At 54.9% G+C, this 17,720-nt stretch overlaps 3 protein-coding genes across 3 annotated transcripts; all 3 read right to left on the reverse strand.

Moving 5' to 3' along the window:
• Positions 1-583: 583 nt before the first annotated feature.
• Positions 584-2,916, reverse strand: crzA (putative C2H2 transcription factor Crz1; the record flags this gene model as incomplete). The annotated part of the gene is made up of 2 exons (XM_056690688.1): positions 584-1,593; positions 1,659-2,916. 2 exons carry the CDS (start codon positions 2,914-2,916, stop codon positions 584-586), a joined length of 2,268 nt encoding a protein of 755 aa, XP_056540453.1.
• A 1,196-nt stretch (positions 2,917-4,112) lies between these two features.
• Positions 4,113-5,268, reverse strand: N7482_008565 (arabinogalactan endo-1,4-beta-galactosidase; the record flags this gene model as incomplete). Its single annotated transcript, XM_056690689.1, has 2 exons — positions 4,113-4,844; positions 4,936-5,268. 2 exons carry the CDS (start codon positions 5,266-5,268, stop codon positions 4,113-4,115), a joined length of 1,065 nt encoding a protein of 354 aa, XP_056540454.1.
• Positions 5,269-6,728: 1,460 nt separating this feature from the next.
• On the reverse strand, positions 6,729-10,349 carry N7482_008566 (putative serine/threonine protein kinase; the record flags this gene model as incomplete). The annotated part of the gene is made up of 1 exon (XM_056690690.1): positions 6,729-10,349. The coding sequence occupies one exon, from the start codon at positions 10,347-10,349 to the stop codon at positions 6,729-6,731; it is 3,621 nt and encodes a 1,206-aa protein (XP_056540455.1).
• Positions 10,350-17,720: the final 7,371 nt, after the last annotated feature.

The following is a 17,720-nucleotide window of genomic DNA, read 5'->3' on the forward strand; positions in this document are numbered from 1 at the left end:
AGAATCATCAAATGCATCAAGATGGTAGACTCTCATGTACGCATCGAAATGATCAAGCAAAGAAAACAAAAAAGAAGAAGAAGAAGATGATGATGATGGTGATGATGGTGATGATGGTGATGATGATGAAGATGGTGGAAAAAGCCAGTCGATAAAAGGACGGTCCAGTCCAGATCGAATCACCATAGAAGAGAGGCAAGTATGCCATGACAACCAAACGAATGCCGTTGTCTAGATGTTGAACAGAGAGTCAAAAAGAAAACCACCAATCGATCAAAAACCCCATTTCCGGCCTTGGCCAGGAAAAATCAAATCAAATCAAATCAAATCAAATCAAATCAAATCCCCTTGTTTCCCACCATATACCAGAACGCCAGTAACCCTTCTCTATAAGGGATAAGCCAGGGTACGAAGAATGGAAATGGAAAAGCAAGAAACCAGAGATCCAAAGAAATGAGGAAATAGAATAAAAGAACAAAAGCACGCAAAGACCGAGATATTGCAAGTCGTCCACAGGTCATTGCTTTTCCATTTCCAGAATCAATGAAACACGCTAGGTATAAACGAGGCAGCCATCGTATCGTCATCCACTCCACTTTTGTTGATCCACGTACCCAGGATCCCCGGGGTTAACACCAAGCATCTGCCCGCCATAAATAGCGCCCTGGTTATTGCCATACCCAGTGCTCATCCCAGAAACGCTGCTAATGCCAGACTCATCGTCATCAAAGCCGAATTCGCCGCCAGAGCTGGCGTCGAAACTACTCCGGCCTCCCATATCGCTAGGGTCATCGCCCGCGGCAGGGATCTGGTCCCATTGCAGCGTTTGTAGGGCGGGGTATTGCGCGAGCAGGGCGGCGGGGAGGACGAAGTTGCCCGAGGGCTGGCCATCTATGCCTGGAACACCCGGCATTACGAGGGGCTGTGGTACAGGCTGCAGGTGGCCGGCAGGCTGTTGCTGCTGTTGCTGCTGGACCATGATGCGCTCGCGCTCCTGGGACTCTTCGTCTAGGAGGGGCTTGATGCAGACGCGGCCAGCTTCAGACCTGAAGTGGCGACCGAGAGCGTCAGCGCGAGCGAAACGGCGGCCGCAACCCCAGTGTCCGCCTCGTGAGAGATCGCCTCGGCAGACGAACTTCTTTTCACCGGAGTGAAGGCCTTCGTGGCGCTTACGGTCATGCTGGCGGGCGAAGGCTTTGCCACAGACTGTGCACACAAACGGCCGCTCGTCGGTGTGGGTGCGGAGGTGCGAGCGTAGGTTGTAGGCACGGGTGAAACGCTTAGGGCAGAGTGTACATTGGAAAGTGGCGGGGTGCTTCTGGACACGCTTCGAGTCTCCTGGGGCTGCTCCAGGGCGCCCTGGGTCAGCCAGATCTAGAATGTAGTTGCGACTCTCGATAGATGATGTTGAGAGACGTCGATTAGATCTTGACGGTGACGCTTCACGCGAGCTGGGGCTGCTACGCGAGTGGGGCGACAGCGAGCGCGGTGAAGTAGGGGCCAGAGGCTCAAGGCTGGTTGTCGAAGTTGCAGGAGATCTTTGACGGGAAGTGGGGTGTGTGTAAGGATCTGACTTGCTGCGAACACGGGACCCTGATGTAATATTAGTATTGACATAGAAGGTGAGTAGAATGAAAACCCACTCATCGCTGGCGGACTAAGCGAGTCCAAGTCGGTAGCCGGCTTCGATGGCCCGAAACTCGGGATCCGGGATGGCGGAGCAAACTCCACGTTGATGGATGGAGGGGCCATCTGGGATGCTTGGCCGATATCACCTGCAGGATTCATTCCCATCATGTCATCCCCAGGTAATCCATACAGGTCTGTTGGTGCCGGGGGAAACTGATTACTGGCCGATGCATACTGGATACTGGGTATCACATCATTGCCCTGTTGTGGCATCAACCGCGGCGAAATATACGGGCTGTGGGCTGGGCTGAAGCCCTGCTGGTGCTGCTCTGACAGCGTGAATTGCTCAATGCCCAGCGCATTATCATACAGCGCAGGGTCATTCTGCGGGGCAAGCGAGGGTGAAGCATTGTTCTCGATACCTTCATATTCATGTTGAGACAAATAGGGCGAGTGGTTGGCAGATGAGACCTCAGATACTTCCGATGGCGCTCTGCGGTGGCCCTGGAACGCGGTATTGTTCATGACAGACTGCCAGTCCGCGTTGGACTGTGCGCTCAAATAAACCGCCGTGGCTGGGTCCAGCGAGGTATGGCGCGAATGCTGCGGGGTATAGTATGTCCCAGGAGTCGAGCCGGGAGGGGACATAGGGGCCGGCGAAGACTGCTGCGGGTCCTGCGACGAGGGATGTGAGGATGCAGAGGGATTGGAGATAGGGCTGACAAGATCAGCTGGGTTGACCGCTTGGTGCATGGACTGCGGGCGCTGGTGCATTTGCGGATCCAGTAGCAGCGACGAATCGTACTCGGATGCGCTGGCGCTATTCGGGCTGTGGTTCTGGTAGGCCGAGAAATCCAGCTCCCCTGCATTGGAATTGAGGAGATTAGAGAAATCCTCGGTTGCCTGTGACTGTTGCAAGCCCGTGACTCCGGGGTCGAGCTGATTAACCAGGGTTGGGTCGAACGATTGCGACATGGGGATGTTGCTCGTGTTCAGGGTTGGCGGGAAGGGCTGGCCAGATGAGAGCGCGAGGCCCTGGGCTTGCGGGGCTCCAGAGAGGTAAGCTGCCGAGTAGCCATACGAATCAGTGCCGCTGATGCTGGGATCGGCATTGGTGTTGTCATAGGAAGGGTTTGTCGCGTACGCGGCTGACATGGAGTGGTTCAGGGCCAGACCAGCAGTTGGGTCGTGATACGTTTGTTGGGCGTGGGCGGAGGGGCTCACGCTGCGGTGCTTCATATCCGCAGACACAGTGCCCGCGCCGTGGGTGTGATCGTGGGATGTCATGATGGCCAGAGGAAGGTAAATGGTTAGCCGGCGATAGACCGCTAGGTGGTTACGAGGTGGGAGGAGCGAGAGCGACCCAGGGCTGCCGCGAGCGCAAAACCGGTATGATCAGGGAAATTGGAGGGCGGCGGGGAGTCAACAGCGCAGGGGGAGCAGACAGGAGGCGGCGGCGGTATGGCATTCGCACAAGAGCAAAGACCGGCGCGCGCAACGGAGCATTCGCCAGTGTCAGCAAGACAGCAGCATCATATGAAGTCGAAGTTGGCGATGGAGGGACCCTCCCGATAAATGGCGACTGCACGTGCGCAAGGCGGTCTGGTGGGGGAATCAGCATGGGCAGCGTTTAGTGCTTTTTGCGCCCTAAAAGACACAGGTGAGGATGGCCCACCGGCACCAGGGCAAAATCGTCAAGATTTGGCCCTTGGAGTTCATGTCTCACACCGCATGGAGCATTCAAAATAAACCCATGCTGGGCCACTTTCTCCAGGACTCCCGTACTAGTGTCGGTATGGGCTGTTCCCCCCACATCGTGCCCACTACGATAACAGATAGGCACGAGAGCCCTTCCCCTCAACTAATCTTGTCTACGCCCAAGTCTTACTTCCGATCGACTCGTGCTGTTTTGCCCTCATTCTTCTGGACTGCAGGTATGAGGATCTGAAGACGTCCCTACAAGGGAAACGTGAGGACTCGAAGCTACAAATTGTTCATTTGCTCTATAGTGGAGCATGGACTTCCGGCTAACGCAGCGGGGGACTTAGCTTATGTTTGCACAGCCACGCAGCTGAGTTTCATCCCCCATCCCGCCTTCCAGTTGGTCTCCAGCTGCGTGTCCTGTCACCTCTAGCCCATATCTAGTAATGGGACGGGGCTCGGACCGGCGAGGGGTTCTTTTTTAGTGGGCGGGAAGTGCTTATTCGCTGGCATTAGGGCAAGGCAGACAGCTCTCTGCCTTACGTGACGTATAGGTCCGGGGTCTGACAATGTCGATGCCTGATAAGCAGCAGATGCCAAAAATACCTTGCGGATTAACTTTGGATAGCCTTATTTCAAACTAAAACTAAAAATGTTTCTGCCTATGGATACACATACTACCCGATTTACAATGCTTTCAATTCCGACTGGATGTATTCTTAGCAAGTCAGGTGACCGCACTGGTTGCCCAAGCCACCTCGTTACACCTCATCCCTCACACTTTACACTGTTCCCAGCGTCGCCAGACTCGACCGCTCCTCATCGTTCGAATAACTGAACAACAGATTGTCCGCACAGCTGCTGCCCAGCCCAGCATTGCCCACCCACGCAGGCTCCCAGTAATAGATACCCAACCCACCTGAGACAGCCGAGACCACAGCCGCCAGGTCCTTCAGGAACTTCTGCTGTCCGGCCACGGAGAATGGAATGGACGAGAGATCCGACGGGAACGAGTACGCCGGGTTCGGGCACGAATACGGCCAATTGGTCTCCACGACCAGAACATCCTTGCCGTACCTCGAGTGCAGATTGGTCAGGCTGGTCTTCAGCGACGCCAGCGTCGCGCTCGAGGTATAGAAGGGGTAATAGGAGACGCCGATGTAGTCAAAGTCCGACGAGACAAAGGTCGACCCGCTGTTCAGCACTGTGTCGTAGAAGTATTCCTGCTCGGACCAGGACCAGCCGTTGTCCAGGTGAATCAAAATCTTGGGGGTTGTCGCTAGATCGGAGTCCTTGACGCCCCAGGCGGCGGAGTGCAGGAGCTGGCCGATGTTGGCGTAGCTGCTGGTCTTGCCGAGGGGCCAGAGCAGGCCGCTGCGGATTTCGTTGCCGATCGAGACGATCTCGACGGTGAGGTCGTTCGCCGCAAAGGTGTCGCACACCTCTTTTGTGTAGTTGTACAGTTGCCAGGCGAGCGTGTCAATGTCCGTTGTCGACCAGCCGCTGGGTGTAGTCTAGCCAGCAATCTGAGATTAGCAGCGCATTCAGGCTTGTGATCATCAATTGACCTTCATTTTGCAATAACTGAATAATGCATTAACGTACCTGGGCACTCGGATCAGCCCACGTATCACTTAAATGCAGATCCAGATATGTCTTCATGCCCCGCGCCTGCACCCTCTTCGCCAACTTGATGTTATAATCCAGATCGTACGACCCGCCGCTCGGATTAACCCACACGCGCTGGCGCACAGAATTGATCCCAGCATCCGCAAGAATCACCTCCAGCGCCTGCTTCGTGCCGGCCAAGTTCTTATAGGAGACGCCCGCGTTCTCCTCCACAAGCAGAGATGAGATATCCGCTCCGTGAATCGATAGCGTCGCCGACACAGGCGCCAGCAGCTGGGCGGCCAGCAGGAAAGCCGAGGAAAGCAGCATGACAGGCCAAAAGACAGTTACTTCGTCACTAGGACTAGGGTATTGAATTAAACCAGTGGCACTTGACTCAGACAAAAAAAAAAGAGAAAAAGCAAAAAAAAGATCTCGCGGCCAAGCAGATTCCCATCACCCTTTTCTATACACTCGCCTTGGACCCCCTCTCGATCCGGTGCGCGGCCTGACGGGATAATTCCCCCGTTCATCCGCCGCGCCAAATGGCAGTTTGGAATAAATTGGCGACATTATAAGGGGAATGGTCCCGGAGAACGGCCTGCTTGGGTTTAGCAGACGCGGTGAAACAGCCGGTGTGGCAGTGGGGAATCCCTGGAGAGGCTGGCCGGTGGTGGAGTCGTCAGCAAGTCTTAATTTTGAGCGTAATACTTTAATTGAGAGCTGTGACAGGGGTTTGTGAAACCTAATCGTAATTGAGGTATGATTGAATGTTATGATGTATGTTCTTTGAATATTGGTTTTCTTGGTGGACGAAGAGCCGGCGGGGAATTTGCTGGCGCATTGTGTTGTTTATGCTATTGTAGTGAGCCCTTCTGTAACTTAGACATAAACCTTTGCTCAGCTCGCTAGCGAGAAAACTGGCTTCATACTCACGGTGGATTTCCCGCAACATCATTGGTGGAAGAAGGATCAGGACTTATCCGCCAGGGAAACCGAGACTGGCGGACTCCCAAGGGGGCAACCCCAGTATAAAGCCGTGTGCCCCGCGGGAACAAATCTCCATACCCAAAACCAGGGCACCACCTCCCAGTACCATGAGCATACAAGTGCTACGTTCTACACACATAATCCGTACCCAAATAGAACAAGCTCATGCAACCGCGATATTGGGAGAGGAATAGAGACGTCTTTCCCTTTGTTTCATTTCGTCACGTATCATTGCAACAGACAGGGGGATTTTCCCCACGCCACCCAGTCTTAGCCCAGTCCCAGCAATCTTGTATCATGCAGACATCCTCGCACAAAAATCCAACAGTTTGTGAAAACATTTCGCCAAGCCCCCACCCAGACAACATTACATACAAGTAAAATAGTGAAAAGAAAGGAAGAGATCTATGTACGAGCCCATTGATGGCTGAAGTACAGACAGATCAGCAAAAGAAGAAGAAGAAACGAACAGCCGGTGCGACGCCGGCTGCCACGAGTGGGAGGGGATAGTAGGGGAGAGGAAGGTGTTGGGTGGGGGTTGTTATTTCGCAGTGGCAGAGTAAAGCCGCTGCCAGCGAAACGTATATGTACAAGCCAGGCAGGATGTATGTCAAAAATCTCTAGGATGTCAATTTCCAGAAATGACGCTGCGGCGAACAAATTCGGCAAGGGAAAAGCAACATATGATATACAACGACCTCACAGTAAAAAAGGAAGCGTCGAAGCGGGAGAATGGGGGTGGGTGAAGGGAGACGAAAAGGTAGAGGTGGAGAAGCGGTATGTGTAGAGTAGTTGGTCGATCATGAGTCGAGAGCAGAATTCGCCACGGGCTTGGGCCCCAGCTTCTTCTTTCCAATCACGAGGCCTTCGTCTTCAGACTCGTCCTCGTCCTCGTCGTCGCAGTAGTACCTCGACTCATCCTCCTCGGGACGTGGTGAGCCTGGACGGCGAGGGGCTTTGACGGTCTCGCCCGTGCGGAGGATAGATGGAACTTGGTTCGAGTCGTTCGAGTTTTTGTCTTTCAACTGGAGGTATAGCCCATCGCCGGACAAGGATGAGGCACCTGAGACCACAGACGGAATGCTGGGGTGCGAAGCGCTCTGCGACATGCCGCTGGTGAAGTCCTCGGCCGACGAAGAGGAGATCGTCGCCGCAGACGGCGTGGAGGCGGTGAGGCCGCCGTTCGGAGGATCGGCAGGGCATCCGTGATCGGGAGGGGGAGCCATCGTGGGGAGCGCCAGAGATTCGGTCGAGTACATCGCGTAATCTACTCGCGAAGCCAGTCCGTCGTCTGCACTGGGCTCGATGTCGCTTCGCCGACGGCGGAGCAGGGCTTCTCTTGTGAGATGGAAAGACTCTGCCGATGACTTGCCGACAAGTTGCTGTGACCTATTGCGTCGGTGGGCGGACGGGGGCAGTAAGCCTTCACCGGGTGAAGGTGTCTCAGAGTGCCACAGGCCCGTTGTTCGCACTTGGCCAATCGCCGAGGCGTTGCTTATAGCAAGGCTAGGCTCCGAATGGCGCTCCGAATCGAAAGATGCCAGCGATGCCGAGTCGCCAGATGGTGAATTGCGTCTGCTGCGACTCGCAGTAAAGACCCGTCGACTGGCGCCGCTGAGAAGGCTACCAAAGTTGGTAGTGCCGAGAGCTTCAATGATCGAAGGTGTGCCTGTGCGTGGGCGGGAGGCATGAGTGTCGAGAGCGGAGGGCTTGATCGTCTTGGTCGATTCGGCAGTGGACATGGACGACTTGGCGCGTCGAGGAGGACCAGGCCGGGGTGTCACTGTCGGAGCGACCGCCGGGGGTTTGCTCTCAGGGATCGGTGTCGTATCGAAATAAGACGCTGAGGATGTTCCCTCGTCGACAGGACTGGCAGTGACGCTTTGGGCCAGAGGGTGTTCTCCAAGGGTTGCAAACTTAGACGTCCGGAAGATTTCCTCGTCACCACGAAGACTTGACCGACGGCTATCGCGCGACGTCTTTCCAAATGTGCTGGTGCTGGCCATGGATGACAAGGTGTCCGACGAGTTGTTTGAGCCCCGCTTGCGCGGTTCCTTGTCCTTGGACCGGCCAGAGAACCACTTCGCCACGTTGGACCGGACACGCTGGATGAAGGGCACTTTGCTGACAGCGCTCGTGACTTCCTCGCTCGAGACCTCGATCCTCTTGCCCTTGCTCTGGTAGGCTGGGTCTGTCTCTTCCACCCACGCCTGTGGGTTGGGTAGGCCGTGCAGGGTCCAAGGGTGGTGTTTAATCTCCTTTAATGTGATTCGCTTAATCGGGTCCTTAGTCAAAAGGCGGCGGATCAAGTCGTACAGCTCATCGTCAATATCTTCATAGACAAGTTCGTTAACGCTGCGGCAGTCCCGTTGGCTGGAGATGGAGACAGAGTCGTCCATGACGGGCACGAGACGCTTTCGCGGGACAAAGACCTCCTTTTTCACAATTGTTTGGAACATACTGTACTCGTCGTCCGAAACAAAAGGAAGACGGCCATATATCATCCCGTACAGTGTGACGCCCAAGGACCAGACGTCAATAGCGCCAGTGATCTTGGGTATAGATCCAATATCGTCCACAAAATCATCGCCCGTGTAGCACAGCTCAGGGGCGTAGAAGGCAGGCGTGCCCACAGTCTTAGACAGTTCTCGAGCATCATCCAACTCTGTAGCATCAGTCTCGCCAACCTGCTCCTCTTCCTCATCGCGCATCGGTCGTCCCAGGTACGAGACACCGAAATCGGATATCTTGACACGATGACTGCTGGTAACCAGGAGGTTGGCCGGCTTGATATCACGATGAATGATGCCCTGGTAGTGCAGATACTCCAGGCCAAGAACAGAGTCGCGGAATGCATTGCGAGCTTCGGCAATGGTCAAACAAGGGACGTATGACAAGTCGTCTCCATCCGCAGACCACTCCGGTTCAGATGGAGCGTACCCAAGGCTGCTGGATGCCGTACTGAAACGCCGCTCGAATGGATAATCCGAATAGGCACCATACATACTACCCTCAACCGCAGCCACTGCGTCTTGGGCGGAACCCTGGCTCGGCGAGTTCTCATCCAGGAGCGCCGTGGATCGAGTCGAAGTCCGTCGTATTGGAAGGCCAAGTCCGTCGCCCCCTTCTTCTTCGTCTGAAGACTCCGCGCCGTGCTCTAGACTCCACGCTGGGATCGGGCCTTGTTGTGCGTCGGCGGCCTGCGCTTCGATCCGCTCTCGTGCCCTTTCACGTTGTCGACGGAGGTGCTGTGCCGTCCGGATGAACTGCTGGCTCTCTTCCAAAAAGGCGGGGGTTTCGGGTATTCCGTTCTTTTCTCGGTCGAGCCGGAGCTTGTCGACATGGACAATCTCTCGAGGCCCCTTCTTCCGCCAGACAATCTCGCCGTTCTCGACATACTCCAACACAATGTAGACCTTTTGTCGGTTGGGGTCATCGATGACCTCCAGCAGGCTCACCACGTTGGGGTGCCGTGCCTTTTTTAAGATGGCCACCTCCTTCTTCACTTTGTCTTCGGGGTTGCCCAGCTTGCCTAATCGACGGCGTGTGGAATACCGCTGGACGATCTTGATAGCAACCTTTTGCTTGGTTGTGACGTGGCGACCCAATTTGACCTTGCCGTGTTCTCCTCGCCCAAGCTCTTCGAGGATCTCGTACTGGTTGATGAGCTTGTTGCCCGTGATCGTATCTCGATCCACCTCGGCGGTGTGAGTTTCCTTAGGTGGTTGCAGGTGTGTGGGATGGAGGTATGGACTGCTGATCCGGCCTTCATCATCCGATCCCAGGGGCGTAGTGCGCGGGCTTCTCACTGAGAACAGCCCAGGGCTCGACACGGGGGTATTGCCCGCGGTGCGGGACACACGGGGAAATCGAGGTGGGGCTTCCGCGGTCGTTGGCGACGAATACGAGCTCCGCGACCGTGGGCATGGCGGCTGCCATGTTGGGTGGACTTGCGACTGGAGAGAGGCATAGGACTGGTCGGGATAAACGGGGTATTCGGGCCGCTGGTCCGAATGCCGCGATGACCTCCGAGGGCTCCGTCCAATATTGCCCAGCTGGGTGCGAGCATCGACCACAATATCCTCATTCAGGGCCTGCAACGAGCTCGAGGAGGAGCGGATGGAGGGGGTCCGCGAAGAGGTGTAGACGTGGGGGAACGCTTGACGAAGCGTAGCTTGGGCCTCGGACAGGTCTGATGCAGTCGTCGGTTTGGGCGCCGGCGTAATCGTGGCGGTGCGCATGTCGGGGTTGTCGTTTGCTGCACCTGGCGCTGGTGCTTGTGATTGTGATTGTGCTTGTGCTTGCAACGCGTCGTCGAACGAGCTGGGACCCCGCTTGGAGTCTCCCACGCCCGCACCATCCCGAATCATTAGCTGGTCTGCTTCATCCAGACCAGTAATGAAGGATTGGTGGTCCGTCATTTTCATCCTTCTTCCTTTATTATTCGGTGGGTTTGCTTTTTTTCAAAAGAAAATATTGAGATATGCGGGGCCAAGGGTGCCAAAATTCCAGTTGAGCATCCTCCTCACGGTATATCCAGTGATTTGTCGAGACAGGATATGCTCACGGAGAGCCGACGAGAAGCTCGAAGGGTGCGCACGAATGGACCGGCATTACTTTTGGCGCATGAAAGGGGAATGGCGGCAGGGAGGTGGCAGATAGGCGTTGGAACCCGGGTGTGCTGGACAACGGGCCGCCGAAGGGGTGGGTTCAATCGGAGTCAGAGGGATCGGAGATGATCGAGGTAGACCTGCTACAGCACGAGGGTCTCGGGCGGCGTTCCCACACACGTGGGAGGGGCCGGCGGTGTTCCAAAGGAGCGCGATCGAGGGATGATTCTATAAATACGGCGAGAAGTTAGGGACGGAGGGCTCGCTCGGCAGCGAGGCGGGAATTCTTCGAGCGAGATCGGAGGTAGGCGAACAATTTCAGAAGGAATGTCCCAAATGAACGGCAAGACAAGCGGCGGAAGAATGCCCGTCCTTGTGAAGGAGAAAGAGGTCGGATCGCCGAGAGGAGGGGAGGATGGAAAGGGAGGTTGGGCTGGGAGGTGTGAGGTGCGAGAAGGAGAGTACGCCGGTTGGTCTGGTTTGCGTAGGTGGACTCTCCCAGCAATAGTATGACTAGTATGACTAGTATGACCGGGCAGCGAGTGCGATGATCGGACAGGGGCAAAAATGGAAAATCGAGAGTAAAATACCGGCCGTGGCCCGCTAGGAACGACTGGTCTGCTCTGCAGTAGTTTAGGCCGGACCGACAGATGGCATGACCAGGACTGGAGTTAATTAGTTCCTTAGTTCCTTAGTTCCCCAGTTCATCGGCCATGTCTCCTGGACGGCGTAGGCGGTATACAAAAGCTGGGCCTCCGTACCAGCCGATACGAAACTTACAGTGGGGCTTGGTCAGATTGGGAGACTTCCAGACTTCCGGCTAGACGCCCAGACTCCCGTCTCCACTGCTCTGCTCTGCTGCTTCGGCCGACACGCCGATGGTCCGTGTGCTCTGCGATCGGCCTGTATGCCACTCACGCAGGGACAGAAGAGAGACGCGACCACGATATCAGGTCGGCTTGATACGCTCCTTTCTACGATCTCCTGGTCTGCTTCGTACCTGCCTCCCGCGGTGGCGAGACTGCCCAGCCACAGCAACGCCGAGCCCTACGCGCGGTCGGTCCTCGACGGCGCTCGATTGCACCTGCCCGATGTTGGCGGATTACGTCGAGGACTTGGGGCTCGCCTGGGTGGCCCTTTTGGTTCTTTCGCATCCTGGGGGCGAATAGCATCCCAGCTCCCCTCGTGAGGGCATCGGCCCATCCGTGGATCAGTGCATTCCGGGCTGCTGGTCATCCATGCTCGGCCCTTGCCTTGCCTTGCCTTTCTTTTCTGTGCTTTTCTCTCCTTTTCTCTCCTTTTCTTTTCTTTCGCCGGGCCCACCAGCCTAATTAGGCTCACGGTCCAGCTGGAGAAAGGGTCCAGACATGATGTAGCCATCATTTATCGTCGCTGTGGCTTGCTCCTGCATCACAATATGGACGGATAGCTTCCCGTTGACACAGCCAGGACCACGGTTGCCACTGAACGGAGTCAATCCTTATTCCAGCGACAATCCTGTTTCGTATCGTATGATGATCCGCTCAGATGCTCGTTTCGGCTGCAGCCAGTCCTCAATCTGACCGGCACGAAGCGAGCGAGTGGACTATAGACTCCGGTGCGCGATGTTCTGACCCTCCCCATTTGCCCCCTAGCCGCGAACGAGCCTATGGCCATCCTCGCCCCAACCAATTGTTCTCAGGCGCGCCGCGGCGACCCTTTCAGCTCAGGTAGCAACTAACTTCTGCCCAGGCTACTGGGAGGGAAAACGAAAGTCTGGTTTCGGGGTCCAGCAACCCTCCTCATCCCCCAGTGCCAGTCTGACAAAGGTTTCCTTGCCTTCTGATGGGCTGGCCCAGCGCAAACGTTTCGCCCGAGCCAGGGGTGCAGGGGCGGTGCAGCGACTGGGCCGGCTGGGGCACGAATGGGCAGCTCGTTCGTGGAAGTGAAGACAGGCTGCTATGTTAGTGTCGAGTCTAGTGTCGAGGACTGGGGGGATGCGGAGGCCGTTGACTAGTCTCAACAGCAACTACTCCATATAGTTAGGCACAGGTTCCAGTAAGCGTGCCACACGACGTTCCGCTCGACTATACCCCAGACCCCTCCCGCACTTGACTATTCGCGCTCTGCATGAGTATAGTTTAGGGTAGGACAGGATCCTATAGGCATAGTCGAGGAAAGCCTCCGAGAGGCGTTCTGCAAGATGCTCCTTTAGAGCCCGGGATTGTGCATCACATCTTTACCCATGACTGTACGAATCCCCCGTAATCGCAGGTAATTCCTCTTCCCCCTCGACGCCCGAGCGCCGTCCGTGCGCACCTGCGAAAGTTGACGCCGGATGGGGAGGTCTTACGTCATGCCAGGGTCTGGACTCCCTAATTAGCCCTCATTCTTTCTCCCTCGACGCTAGTCCAGTTCTGTAGGCTCTTAGAAATTCCCTACTTGACTGACTATGATCGTGTCCGTGGTCCTGTATGGTCGAGCCAGGTAGGGATAATTTCTCCTCGGACCGTGGGTGCATTTCATGCGATAGGCAATTACGACTATCTACACCGTACGTGGTACGGTAGGTTTTTAGGCTTGATTCTGCCCCCCGCGTCCTACTGTATATTACCGTAATTAGTAGATCCCGACTAAGCCGAAGGTTGACCTTTCCCGCACAGGTCATCTCCCAGCGACCCGCTCAACTCTTTTTTTTCTTTTCTGGCTTTGTGGCGTGCAAATCTTAGTGGTGTAATTTGCTTCCTTTTCCCGGAGGGGAGCGGGGGCCCGTTCCCACTATAGCCCTAAATTGTCCTAGTAGCGGATCTTCCCATCCTCGCCGACTAGATAACGTTGTTACCCGTATCTAGCTGACACTGATTGATATGATGGATGATGACTCCTGGATGTGCCGCGCGACATCCGGTGTTACCCGGCCATCCGCCACGAAAGACTAAGGGGAGCCTCGAGTCAAGGTATGGTATTAGGTAGACATACATCTCCGAAAGCCAACCCAAGCCTATCCATCTCAAAGCAGGCCCGCGCATGCACGCGCACGCCCGCCCAAGACTAGCCCCGTCCCGCACCGGGTGAGCATTGTGCGGAGTATACTTATTTACTCCGTACTTCACGGCCGAAGCCCGGTATAAATCACGCGTTTGCTATTGGATGGAACATGGCGACCGCTAGCTCACCCGCACCTTTTACACTGCAATTCGCCCCCGGATCCTGGTCTCTCTATTAGCGCGGTCTTCCTCAACCCCCGGCTCATGTTTAGCGCAGCAATCCACCGCGGGCTAGCTTCATTTCGCGCCCCCCACTAACTGACCACTAACTCATGCCCCCAGGTATCCTGCACTGTCAACCTTGCAATAGATGTTCGGGCGACGCATCCGATACCGGGCTTGCGAGCGTCGATTCCTCCTGCAGGCCCGGCTGCAAGGATGCAGGTGTGCATTGGGCGCGTGCTGTGAATACGGACCAAATCCTCCGTAGCATGGACCTGGCTAGTGTCGGTTGGGAGCGGTGCGAGTCAGTCAGATCAGCGTCAGGTTGAGTCCTCGATTGGGATGATGTATAAGGCGTCGTAATCGGTTCCCATCCCTGTACTGCTTCCAGTCCCATATCCCTCCCGATGTCCATCATCACACCCTTGGATTAGACTTGCACTCTGTACAAGCCCTTGCCATCTGGCTCGCAGCACACTATACCCTCTCGCTAATAACTCAATCCCTAACCCTTGAACTCACCTCAGCTCCTAACACCCAATAGTCGTTCCAAACATGTGCGCAAGCTCAGACCCCCAGTCCCTCCGTGCCCAAAGCACACCCGGCCCTTCAGCCCGTGCCAATCGCTGTTGCCCCAGACACCGGCGCCGGATATCTGCATGCCAGGCGGCGCCGATGCTCGATGATCGTGCCTCCTCTCCTGCGAGGTGACACAACCGGCAAACGCCCTTGTCTCGATCCGGTTTACTGGGGCGGTGCCACATCCTGTCCGTCTCGCTACTTTGTGTTAACGTCTGCCGAGCCCGGTTGTAATGCGCCGTGGACACAGAGACTGCCGTAGGCCCGGTGTGAGGGTAAGGGGTTGGATGGGCGGTACTGAGGGGTTGGTGAGAGTGGATGGGGTTCTTTTTTGGACATATTTACTCTGGCGCACGGGCGATAGCGGAAGTGCTTACACCAGAGTGATGTTTGCCGGAGTCGACTCAGGGAATTAACGCGTATGATACTGATTATGGCAAAGATGACATCGAATTCTGAGACTAACACCTGGGCGCCTAGCCGAGCCTTCTCTGTCTATTCATCCAAAGCCAGGAAAGACCCTGTATAGGAAGGAGCAAATCGCAAAACGCAACATAGAGCAAACCCCCAGAACCCTTCACCTGTACCCAGTCGTCAGTAAGAAAAGCCTCAGGGAGTCTGCCTTCTGTGGTGATGGAAGGATCTTCCCAGTACATCTTCCTCCTACCCCAGCGCCCCAGACGGTCCGGGCCGCATGTACAAGTGCTGCTCCCAAACCGCCAGATAGAACCCTGCATACTCGCAGTCAATGATCGCCTTGATCTACGTAACCCAACGATAACATTCTGCGGCGCTGGATATTGAGCCAGGGGCGCCCTGCGTGGCAGAGCTCGGATCTGTACCCCGTACAAGGTGTGCTGTTTAAACCGTCAGTCTTCTCGAGAATGAGCCCCCTCGTCAGCTACATCTCTCCATGTCCACCAGTTATGAAAGTTCCGGGAGAGGGGAGAGTAGATGGTGTTGAAATGTGCAACGGTATCGTGCGGCCCACGCAATCCGACATTCATATCTGTACGGAGTATCCGAGAGTATCCAGGCGTTCTACACAGTAAGAGGTGCTAAAAGAGGAAATTTTAACAAACGGCATGTAAATCAATGGTGTCCAAGGTTGGTACAGTACAGTATATTACACCAATGGTTCGACAATACTCAATCGATAATTGTCGTCGGCGCCAGATTAGCACAATGCAAACGCTGGTTGGTGGATTGACGAAGAACTGGCCTGTAATCTCTGCAGCGACTAAAGGTAAACTAGCGGGATATCAACAGGGACCATCTTGCTGACAAGCAGAGCATGCTTTTTGTCGGCTCCCGGAATATGGCCTGAGCGTCTGCATGGAGGTGGCTGTCTCAGCCAGAAACGAAACAATTCCGTGAAGATGCATGCCATCCCGGCCGGGTGCTCAATAGCTGGCAAGCCTATAACCGTACATACTCTTTTTACGGGTCGACGGGTCGACGGGTCACTATTTTCCCACCTAGCAGATACCCGATACCCATCCGGAGCTGAGCACATTAGCAGTCACTTCTCTATTTCGCCTTTTTTTTTTGCTTTTTGCTTTTTCCTCTTCCCATTATTACAAGCTTGCTTCCTTTTTGTTTAACTTTTTCTTTCCCTAACGGCCCGAGACTCCGGCTCGGAACTCGTAATACCCAGGGGGAAAAAGCAAAGAAGACGCGAGAAAGAGAGAACTACGGATGAACCTGCAAGCCCCTGACTAGCACTGTCGCCGCTGCATGGGAGTCGATTCGCCCAGCCGGTGCTGCACCAGCACGAATCAGGCTAGGCCCTGGGCGTGACATGCATGAGGTGCCCAGCTGGAACACAATGGCGCGGGATGGACAGGGACAGTGATACATCACAGGAGATGCGACACTGCGCATGGACGCCGAGGCTGGACTGTAAAGCGCTCTAGCGAAAACGATTGGATGGATGGTCTTGGTGGTAACTGGTGGCATTGTTGGATTGAACCGTGTCTTCGGAGCCCACACTCCCAGACGTAGCCCTTTGTGGCTCGCATGATCAGCTTTTCTGCACTGCCTACTATCGAGTCAAGTCCATGGCTATGTAGACACGGAGTCGCTATCCTCGTCCTCGTCGTTATTCATTAGACAGCGATCAGGAGGTACCAAAGAGAAGATCACTCGATCACTCGATCACTCCGAGCCAACCGAGGCTATGCGCGCTGTGGATATTTATCCGTTAAGGCCTAGGCCTGATAGCAATCAGCCAAGCGGAGCGCCATTCGTGATGTCACGACACTGGCGATGGGAGCTGGCTTTCACAGAGCGTCCAGCACAGCCTGCACCTGGACTTGAGTTCAGGTGGGCCAATTTCACACTATCGCTCATTCCTGGAACATGTACGAAACATGGTACAAGCGGGGAGCTAGGACCCATTTTCGCCGCTGGTTCGTGTTGGCGTGCCGACCTGACGGCTCGCAGTGGGATGCATGGTTCATGGTTCATGGTTCATCACAAGGCATGACCCACTCAAAGATCCAGCTTGGGGCCATATTGACTTCGGGGAACGTGCGGTAATCTTTGCGTGTGGTACCAAAAGGATGGCTTGGATGGACCGAGATAAGAGGAAACTGAAGCGAGGGGCGAGAGGTGGCGGGAGGGGATGAGACTGGGTAATTCCGGCCGAACGCAGTCCGGGTTTTCCATGTCTCAACAGATTTCTTTGTCTTATGAATTATTGTCTGTTTGGATGATTTGCATCATCGGGTGGGATGGTACGGGGTTTCGAAATCAAGGATACCACCACACTCTTCCGTTTTATTTCCCAAGCAGCAATGAGAAACGCGCTCGTTCTAACATGGTACGGATCGTCGACCATGAGCTATCCAGGCCGCTGGTTAGAATAGGCTCCCTATTGACAAGATGGCATTGAAATCTCTTGGGATGTACTTTACACGAAATAGCTTTTCTTTATGGCAACTCAGAATTGCCACAATCTGGGCTTCAATTACAATCCATTGCCCTCTTTTAGCCATCATCATCATCGTATCTGGTTTTGAGTAGATCTTTCCCTATCCGCGTGGGCAATTATCTGAGATGAAGAATTCCAGCTCCGGTGGAGGCCTTCAACATTGCTGACATGTACTTCCTGGGGCAGAACCATGAGCGCAGATTTCTACATCACACCGGAAGAGTTGGCAAAGGCAAGATATAACAAGGTTTTTTGCTTGATGATGGATGACAGAGGACGAGTCTTGCATATCAATTTCAATGCCCATCCCCTCTATGCGACTACTGTAACCGCTGCACTATGGAGCCGGTAAGTTATCAACATGTAATAGCCATATAATATTGTCATGGGCCATTTGGTGATTGGCAATGTCGTAATACTCGATCCAAATTACCCGAAAAGATTTGGGGGTGCGAATGGTTGGATGGCTCTATCAACTAA

This window comes from Penicillium canariense (genome assembly GCF_028826845.1).
Source record: "Penicillium canariense strain IBT 26290 chromosome Unknown utg000006l_segment0_segment0, whole genome shotgun sequence".
Classification (NCBI taxonomy): domain Eukaryota; kingdom Fungi; phylum Ascomycota; class Eurotiomycetes; order Eurotiales; family Aspergillaceae; genus Penicillium; species Penicillium canariense.